The 10,424-nt window shown below is 42.6% G+C and overlaps 1 protein-coding gene across 10 annotated transcripts in view; it reads right to left on the bottom strand.

The window, feature by feature from the left end:
* The window catches only part of GALNT11 (polypeptide N-acetylgalactosaminyltransferase 11), a 94,681-nt gene that overhangs the window by 33,486 nt on the left and 50,771 nt on the right, over positions 1-10,424 (bottom strand). For 9 of the 10 annotated variants that reach the window (XM_025200477.1, XM_025200483.1, XM_025200476.1 and 6 more), the window contains one exon: positions 8,089-8,193. In XM_025200477.1, coding sequence (XP_025056262.1) covers positions 8,089-8,193 — 105 coding nt within the window. Of the gene's footprint in view, positions 1-2,916; positions 7,974-8,088; positions 8,194-10,424 lie in introns of those variants that run through there. The other variant, XM_025200480.1, reaches the window with a different exon arrangement.

Genomic DNA, 10,424 nt, shown 5'->3' with positions numbered 1-10,424 from the left:
CTGCTGTCCCCAGATCATGTGGGTGGCCCTCCTCTGGACCCTCTCAATGTTGTCCACATCCCTCTTGAAGTGGGGTGCCCAGAACTGGACACAGTACTCCAGCTGTGGCCTGACCGGTGTCATGTAGAGGGGGAGGATCACCTCCTTGGCCCTACTTGAGATGCATCTGTGGATGCACGATAAGGCCCAATTAGCCCTGCCGACCGTGACCTCGCATTGTCAGCCCATGTTCATCTTGGAGTCAATAATGACTCCAAGATCCCTTTCTGCCTCCGTGCTCTCAAGAAGGGAGTTTCCCATCTCATAAGTGTGCTGCCGGTTACTACTGCCCAAGTGCAGCACCCTGCACTTGTCAGTATTGAAACGCATCCTGTTTTTGTTAGCCCACCCCTGCAACCGATCCAGGTCTTGCTGCAGTCTGGCCCTCCCTACCAGTGTGCCCACCTCACCCCAAATTTTGGTATCATCAGCAAATTAAACAGGTTGCTTTTCACCCCATCGTCCAAATCACTGATAAAGAAATAGAACAGTGCGGGCCCAAGGACCGAGCCCTGGGAGACTCCGCTGCCCACTTCCCCCCAGGTCGAATATGACCCGTCCACCACCACCCTCTGAGTACGACCCTTCAGCCAACTTGCAATCCATCGGACTGTGTAGGCATCAATGCCACAGTTGCCCAGTTTTTTAACGAGGATGGGGTGGTCGACAGTATCAAAGGCCTTGTTGAAGTCCAGAAAGACTACATCCACGGCGACACCTACATCCAATGCTTTTGTGACTTGATCGTAAAAGGCAATCAGGTTGGTCTGACATGACCTGCCCCTAATGAAACCATGCTGGTTGCCCTTGAGCATCATCCCCGATGCCGGCCCATCACAGATGTGCTCCTTGATGATCTTCTCTTCTTCTATCCCTTCCTCTTTCCTTCTTTTTTCTTTTCCCCTGTAGTGCTTACTATTTGTGACACACAGATTGACAGGTATGTAACTGATATATATGTATTTGATTTGGATGTTGCAATTCAAAACCTATAAATTTATTTTAAAAGTTTAGAGGGGGGAGGCAGTGGAGGGTGGTAATGGGGGGGATGATGCTTCACTTTTTTGGAGTTCCCATATTCTTTCACATTGCTCCTGGAGGAAGTGGCCACAGACAAAGAAATCTATCCAGTTGGCTTGGTATATGCGAAGCATGGTGTTTACAGTGTGATTGCATTTCTGAGCCACGTAGCAGAAGTGTGTGATAGCACTTGGGGTGAAAATAAGGAGCACCAATTCCCTTCCTCTGTGGGGAATCTGAATCCCCTAATCCAAGTGAGAACAGCACATAAATGTATGGGTACTTGTTGAGAACCTCTGCCTTACCCCAGTAGGCAGACCAGGAACAGGAGCTGAGGGAGGAAGAACTGGTCCCCCATTAGCCTCAGGATCAAGATGCTCTGTTCAGAGCAAACCTTCCCTATCAAAGTACAGAGTAGTGTTTCTCAACTTTTTCAGACTCAAGGCACTCCTGGATAGACTCAAAGTACCCCTTGAAGAATGCTAGCTTTTATTTTTCACCTTTATTTGCCTACAGAAAAATAATAGAACAGTTTTTCCATTGCAAAGAACTCAAAGACTACAACTATGGATTTCTATGTGAAATCTCTGGGTTTATTTGTGAATCATGTTTGTAAACTTAACAACGGTCACATTGCGTGGCACACCTGAAATAATTTCAGGTCACACGAGTTGAGACTCACTGGTATAAAGACAACTCACTGGCAGCTTTCTCTTCTCCCTGCACAAAGTCAGGGAATAACAAGGCTGTATGTGTAAATCCTCCCCTTTAAAAGACCTCGGTCTTTCCAAATGCTTGAAATTTGAAGCTACAACCCAAAACCACTTCCTTTTCCCTTTTAAAAGTGCATGGAAATTTTCCATTGCAGCCGAATGCAATCACATGCATGGAGAGCAGCAGACTGTCATTGCACAGCTGTGTGACATTTCTGCGACTGGCTATGGGTTGCTTACAAGAACACATTCACTTTTAAATGAGTCATTTTGATTCTCTTCCCTGTATACATGCTGTTTTCACAAGACAATGCAATGCTGTGTCATACTAAGCCACGTGCTATTTAGTAGGGCTGTGCAAAGCTTCGGTCACTGATTCAATTCAGCAGAGATTTGGCCCGATTCGATGGCTGAATCTCCAAATCCCAATCAAATCGAGAGACCCTTTAAATCTCTCCAAACAGAATCTGAACCCTACGAATCGACTCAGAGAGATTCAGTGATTCGGACATAGGAGACAGCTTTAAATATTTTGTCTCCATACCTCAAGGTACGGGTGGCTCATGAATGCTGTGATGGTGGGGCAGATGGAGCATCCCACAGAAGCATGGCAGGGTCCCCAGCACACTTGGCAGCAGACCTCCAGCTCGGTGACTGGTGCCTCCTGGGTCTGGGGGGCATCTGGGGTCCCCCCAGAGCCGATCGCCAAGCCGGAGGGGCACAGCAGGAGGGCCCCCAGTGCACACCCTGGCACTCCCAGAAGTGGACTTTAAGTACTTCTGGGTCCACTTCTGGGTTTGCCACCAAACACGTAGGGGGCCCCTCCACACTCCTGTGGGATGCTCCATCCATCCCAGCATCACAGCATTCACGAGCCATGCCTGGTACCTTGAGGTGTGTAGAAAAAACATTTAAAGCTGTGTCTATGTCCAAATCACTGATTCTCCAAATCAGCATCGAATCTTCAGATTCGGATTTGGCCAAATCGAATCGGGGACAGCGAACAAAATCAACTAATCGAATCACTGTCCCCTATTCAGGCTAAATCCAAATCAAATATGACCCGTTTTGCACACCCCTACTATTTAGTCACTTCCCCTTCTTTATTTTGATCAGCTTGGACCATATTTTTGAATTGCTTTTACTGTTCACTATCAAAGATGTGTCTGCATTACAGTGATTTCATCATAAGTTTCATGCTATTTGGCTTTTCATGAAGGCTGACCTTCTGGAACCATGGAAGTGAGTATCTTGACCCTTTTTTTGTTTCATTGCAAGTTCCTTGTCCTTAAAATGCGGTGGAAGGGCAAACAAAAGGCTCAAGCAAACACGCTTTCCTGTTTTCTTCAAATGGAATCTACATTTTCAAGCCAATGTCTTTGACTCAGATTTTTTGGAATGCTTAGGACTCGTAATACCAAGCTAAGCCCCAGCTGCCATTTTTGGAACTAGCTCATAGGTTCAGGTACTATCAGTATTAATCACTGATATCATTTACCCAGAAAAATGGCTGAGACTTAAAAAGAGGCTCATAAGAGGCAGCTGTAGTTTAAAAACTCATTTTCCCAACCTATTTCACTGTTTTCAGAATGAGTGTCTTCTCACTTTCGGAACCCACCGATGAAAAGGGTATTTTATAGCTGTATGGCACACATTTTAAACATGAGTGATAGTATTAAATGGACAAAAGAATGAACCAGGAAAACGTTACCCAAAAAGTTCCAGAAGTCTCTGAAGTTTGACAAACTAAAAGCTCCCTGCATAGAAGCAAAGTACTGTACCTCCTTGCTCTTGCAGCCAAAAGCTCTTAAGTAATGGGGGAGTTTTTTATCCGTGTGTGAAATGAGACACACTGGAAGAAAAATTTCAGACAGAAAAAAAGCTCCAACTTTTTCAGATGTATTGATTTTTTTTTTTTTTTTTTTTTTTTTTACAGGATTTACACAATGTTGCAAGCCTCAGGGCAGGAAATTATGTTGTTCTGCTAATATGTTAGGTCTGTGGAGAACAAAAGCATCTCAGAAGTAGATAGCATAGCCCGTTTTCTATTAGAACCGAATGCAGTTTGCTGCAGGTAAATTAGGTACATCACAAAGCAAGCCAGAAAATTATGTTCAATAGCTGCTTATCCTCTTCTCTCAGTTCTCAGGAGGCAAAGTTAGTTTACTAGTGACTGCACTTCTTAACCACCTCCCGTTCTGTTCTGCTAAATGCTGTTAGGCTAATTCAAGTTTCCGTGAGAGAGAAAAGTGGTGAAAATATGCCTTATATAACACAGAGAGACAACAGTCTTTTCCTCTCCATTTTTATGGAATTTCAGCAGCTCAAAGATACAAGTATTACTGGAGGAAAAGAAAGGAAGCCAGCAGCCAAACTGCATGGATATTTATTATTAGTTGCCACTGTGTTCCATACAAACATCACATTTCAGAGTGAAAGTTTAACATGTAGCTTCACATTTGAAGTGGAATACATTGTATTTACTTGAATCTTAGGTGACCCTGAATTTAAAGCAACCCTTCAATAAGTAGATTAAACACATGGAAAAATTATAAAATTTGTTATAATTTTCTATGTATAGAATCTAATTATTGGAGGGTCATCTTTAATTCATCCCCCCACCCCACTCCTCCACCGTTACAGGAGGGCAGGTAGGTAGTTTATACTATTCACTGTCATCCTCTTTCTATCACTCCAGTCTTTAGACTCACCCAGTTCTTCCATTTTGATATTCTGATCCTTCTCTGTATTAAGAAGGCCATGCAACTGTACTAATAAATTCTTCTAATGACACACTTTGTGTGTCAAGGTCATAAATAGACATATTAACAAAGGTCAGTCCTGAAGACCAACCCTTGAAAGATCCATCTATAACTTCCCTCCCGCTCAATTGTTCACCCGCTCCCATCCAACTTCCCTTCAGACACTTCAACTATGTTACAACTCTTGACCTAATACAATCCTCAGCTTCTTCTTCAAATACAGTTTCCCAGGCAACACCACACCTAGTGTTTCAGCGAAATCCAGATAAATGTACACGTTCGCCTGCTTAGAAAACAAATTATCTTTTCATTCAAAGGCACACCGAGTTAATCTGGCGTGATCTATATTTAGTAAGACTCCACTGGCATTTACCTCATTTGCATTTACCTCTATATCTTTAGTAGGGGTCTGAATCTCACAGAAGTACAATTCTGAGACCCCAAAACATCATGCTAATGGAGCTATAAGACTATGCCTACCAGCAAATATAATGCCTTTCTTTTTACTTAAGAAACCTTAATAGATACACTAGTTTAGGATTACATGTTTTGGAGAATATATTTTCAACTCAAGATTAGTGTTGGCCAACAAGTTGAATTAACATGGCAAACACCAAGTATAGCAATATGGCAACTCTCAACAGACTCTTTCACCATCAGGCGCCATAAATCAAGCACTAACAGCCCAAGGCACTACGAACCATTATGTTATCACCTGACAAACAGCATATGACAACTTTTGGCACTGGGCTGTTGCCTATCAGTGCCACAATAAAAGTACAGACCCAGGGACCCGTTTTAAGCCTGGCACTGTTCAACATTTTTATTACCACCTGGAATGCAGGAATAGGGAGGCTCCTGATCAAGTCTCTGTTGGTTGTCTCAAGACTGTTTGATTGTCAGGCACACCCTAGGAATGTGACAGTGATGTGAACATGCTGGGAGGACTAAGAGGTCTCAAAATGTGGATATTCTCTATTCAGTATCACCTCAATCAAGGTGCAGCCTCCCAAGTGGTTTGGAAGTCAGACAGATAGTTAAGGAATCTGGGATAAGAAGACTTAAAAGCCGGAAAACATTTACACATGAAGCCTGCAAGCTCCTGGAAGAGATGGGGGATGCTGAACCAAACCCATGGGCAGCTATGGAGTGGGCCAACCACTGGGAAAGATGAGACTTATTTCTACAGCATTTTATACTAACACCAAATGAGTCCCCTTTGGGTATGACCTTGATACAGAAGCATGGGTCAAGCTGAACAGACAGATCAGGATATAGATGCTTCAAAACAGTACTTTACAAGATGAACATCTTAGACAACCCCCTGCATGAATGTGGTGTCTAACAAACAGCACAGCATTTAATTGAAAGCTGCAAACTTTACAAATGCCCAGACAGGACAGACGGAACCCACACATTGAGCGATAATACCAGACAGTGGCTCATAGATTTGTAAATTGATATCTGATGCCATGCATAAGAAGGAGGAGAAATGTGGAAAGAAGACTGACATGGCAATGCACTGTTCAGTAAGAGAAAGGAATACTACTTAGCTCTGTGCATTCATGTGTTAAGCCTGAGACTAGATGGTTCACAGAAGGTTACATGCATAAAGATATAGGTTTTCTGCAGAGTTCTGGATTTGTGTACCTGGTATCCCCACTGCTAGTTTGGCTGGCAGTGAATAAAGGCTATTTAATTTCTATTTGGTTCCATTGACTCACTGGCAAACCAGCAGCAGTGGAGCTAGAGTTGTGTCCTGGGACATTGCAACAGTCTGGAGATGACAAAACTGGAAAACGCTGCAAGCACTTGGGAAGCCAGGAATCAGTGGTGATATGTAGGGGGTGGACGTGCACCCCCTGAGAGCGCTGGTGCACCCGACAGCCAGCATTCCTAGACAGGGGGGGCAGGCGAGAGCGTTGGTGCCCCTCCAAGAGTGCCAGCCGGGGAGTGGGGCCACCAGGAGAAGCAGTCCCCCTGCAGCCGTTCGCGCTCACCTGGGTCAGTGGGATCAGCCATGGGGCGACTTTGGATCCAGCCTATGGAGCTGTGGCTTTGGCAGCATTCAGCAGCTGCGGGCTCTGCCCAGGCTGTGCCACATTTGGGTGCTGGGGGATTCAATAGAAGGGAAGCTCTGCCCAGACTGCATTGCAGTTGGGTGCCCAGGGCATTGCAGAGGGGGAGTGTTCCCAATGTGGCACCACAGTCATAGTCCTAGTGTCGACCTGACTCAGACTTGAGCAGGGTCGTTCCAGTGCTCCGCCAGAAAATTGTCAACCCTTGGATTAGAGGGCTCTGGTACGGACAATAATTCAAAGACAAATGCAAGATGCCAGACACAGGAAAGAAAAAGAAAAAGAAAAATGCTCAATACAGAATGGACGATAACTGTCTTTTTAACAGCACTGCCAGCAGGAACCTGTGGGATATGGTATATCACAGATTCAACGAGTCAGCCGTGTGATGCTGTTGAAAGAAAAGCAAATGCTGTTTTGGGCTGCATTAACAGAAGTACTGCATGTGAGCTATGAGAAGTAACAGGACCACTTTACTTCAGGATGCAGTACTCTGGCTGAAGCTTGTTCAGGATCCAAAGATGAACAAAAAATTATGAAGGATGGAATGAAAACAAAGAAAGGTTGAGAGAAACAGGGAGGTTTAGTCTGGAGTGGGGGTGGGAGACTAAGGAGTGAGAACAAAAACATTTTTCAAATATTTGAAAGTCTACAATAAATGAAAGGAAGAACAATTGCTTTCCTTTGCCACAGAAGACAGGACACAGTGCAATAAATTTAACCTACAGTGGAGCAAATGCAAATTAAATCTCATGAAAAACCACTACGTAAGAACAGCAGGACAATAGCACATGCTGCCATGAGAGGTTATGGAATGTCCTTCACTGGATGTTTTCAAAAAGAAACTGGATAAGTAACTGTGTGGCATGGTTTGGGAATGCCACATCCCATACCTGTGATGGAGATGATGATGCCAGAGGTCTCTTTCCACGTTATGATTCTATGGATCTAAAAGCACGATTTTACTACAGCCGGTGTCTTCAGGGCATCTTTCAAATTCCTTTTATTTAATTTAATGTTCCTTAATACTTATTCAAACACTGGTTTGAAGCTATAACCATTCAAATAGCAGGGCTGAATATGGCGTTAGAATACATAAGGGAGAAAGGACTAAGAGGCACAGAATCATAAAATCCAGTGTAGAGAAGTAGTTTACAGCTATCTATAGCAGCTTGTAGGGGTTGGTGGAATAGCAATCTTTCCACCCGGGGTTGAAAAAGGACTGTCCATGATCCATATGCACCTCACAGTAACAGAGATGAAGCCCACTGAGCAGCTCCTGACGATGCACACTGAGTAACAAAGACTGCCAAACCAAGACTGGGCAATGTGATGGGATCCTCAGTTTCCATAGACAGCACCTGCATGCCAAGAGGTACTTTGCAAATGACCCCGGAGAACAATATGATGGCAACAGACACAACTTAGATGCACCCTGCTAGGATGAGCTGCACCAAGTAAATACTGATCACTTACCTGGTTTTGATCATTGTAGTCACATTCCCTAGCCACTACTAGTCCTCCTTTCTGACTTGGGTGACCCTGGGCAACCAGACACTTGTTGGTTTGAAGGTGATACAACTGTGAAAGAAAAAGACTGCTAAATATATGCAGTGAATTAGAAGGCAAGTATCAGAATGAACATTTGGCAAGTCTTCTAATAACTCTCCTTCCTAGAATTCATTATATACTCAAATTCAAAATACTTTCTTCCCTTTTAAAATATAGCCATTTCCTTTGATCTAGTTATTTTTAATACAGCACTTAAAACCACTTAATTCTGTTTTCATGATATGCCAAATTTCCCTTTACCCTAGAACTGGAAATTATGTGCACATCAGATGAAAATTTGGCCCTCCTGTATACAGCTAACTATTTGTCTGCTACAACCTACACCTTCTTATTGGATATTTAATGGATTTTTTTTCTATGAATCACAGCAATTATGAATATAACATTTTCATTCCTCCTCCTCTTTTGGGGCAAAAAACAGATTAATGCACATGACTTTTTGCAACCTGAAGAGGACCAGAAAAAACCTCCACATTTTTCAGCTATGCTTAGTTACAATTCTGGTGGGATTCAGCTTAGCATGCCAAATTTCCCATGTCTTCTAAATGAGTTTCTAGCCTAGTTTGGATATACTAACTACTCTACAACTAGAATTATCTGGTGTTTGGTGCTTTGGTCATATTGGGATCAGACTCCTGACATATGGCTATATGTTGAAGAAAGGCTGCTACCAGAATGAGATTCCTAGCAACTGTTCAGAAGCTCTCCTGGTTTGACAATGATGCTTTTACATATTCCAGAGTTCTGCAAAGAGCCTTAGTCATCCAGACAACAATCCCACAAAATAAATTCGCTGGAATGCTTTTATTCTGGTCTCAAATTATTTAGCGGGGGTAAAACTACAAACTAAAGAGTAATCTCCATTTTGCAGTGGAATGCAGAAGGAAAAAGATTTCACTCTGACAGTCTTGGAACAGCAGACCATCCTTAAATAACTAGCCAGTTTTGCCTTAGCTACATGGATAAGATTTTGACATTTCATTTGCATTTTATTTATTCTTTAATTCTACATAGCACTTAAAAATGTTACATACCTCTAATAATTGTATTAAATTAAAAAAGAAACTACCAGAATATAACTGGATATAACATAATCAGGCAGCCCAAGCAATTAAAATTCTCCATTTTTCCCTAAACATTATGCCCAGTAATATTGCCCTTTTCAGGTTCTTAAGAAATATGTTCCATTCTGCATTCTAGTTTCTAGCATATATTTACTATCCCCTTGCCCATTCATGCTATAAGTGTTTAAATCAAACAGTTGCATGAAAGAATGCTAAAGAACATTTTCTGCCATCTTACAGATTGTAGGAAAGGTCTAATTTCCAATTTTATTAAAGAGTATCCTTTTATAATTTACATGGTTTTAAAATAATTTGTCTGTTTTATTAGCCCTAACCATCTGCATTTGAGAATGCTATTAAAAATGCCCACACTTTGTGATTATCATGGCTCTTTTCCATCTGTGAAACATGCACTCATCTTAGCTCTGACTGTCTGAGAGAAAAAAGTAAAATTCAAGCAATTTATTATGAACCCTGAGGAGTCTGGCACATGGTGGCAGTACTGGCTGATCATGCTGTTACTTGGGCCTCTAGAATGAACTTGAGTAATTATCTGAGCCGAAGCTGATTAACTATCCTGGACCAATGTTGAGTCCAGTGATCAAATCGCTCATAACCAAACTGAAGCATCTATGAGCATGTTTATCTGCACACTGGCCTTCTTTATTCTAAAATTATACAAAGCTCTTCTCTAAACCAAAGCAAGGAAAATCCTGGCCTAGAGAAATGGCCTATCACTTTACTTCGAGATATTCAAACACCTATATATCATGAGCCTCAAAACAACAATTCTTTAGTTAAACCTCTATTATCCTCTGAGAAAGAGACTGAATAGGGATTTGCATGCATTAAGCTGATTCAGCACTGGTGAGGCCACATCTGGAGTCCCGTGTCTCGTGTCGAGGTTCCGACGCCGGTTCAACTTTATGATGAATCACTTTACTTCGAGATATTCAAACACCTATATATCATGAGCCTCAAAACAACAATTCTTTAGTTAAACCTCTATTATCCTCTGAGAAAGAGACTGAATAGGGATTTGCATGCATTAAGCTGATTCAGCACTGGTGAGGCCACATCTGGAGTCCCGTGTCTCGTGTCGAGGTTCCGACGCCGGTTCAACTTTATGATGATGGACACAGCTGCATCCAGCTGGTAAGTCTGTTGGGGGGGGGG

This window comes from Alligator sinensis, unplaced genomic scaffold (assembly GCF_000455745.1).
Source record: "Alligator sinensis unplaced genomic scaffold, ASM45574v1 scaffold599_1, whole genome shotgun sequence".
NCBI lineage: Eukaryota > Metazoa > Chordata > Crocodylia > Alligatoridae > Alligator > Alligator sinensis.
This window is presented reverse-complemented; position numbering and strand designations above follow the sequence as displayed.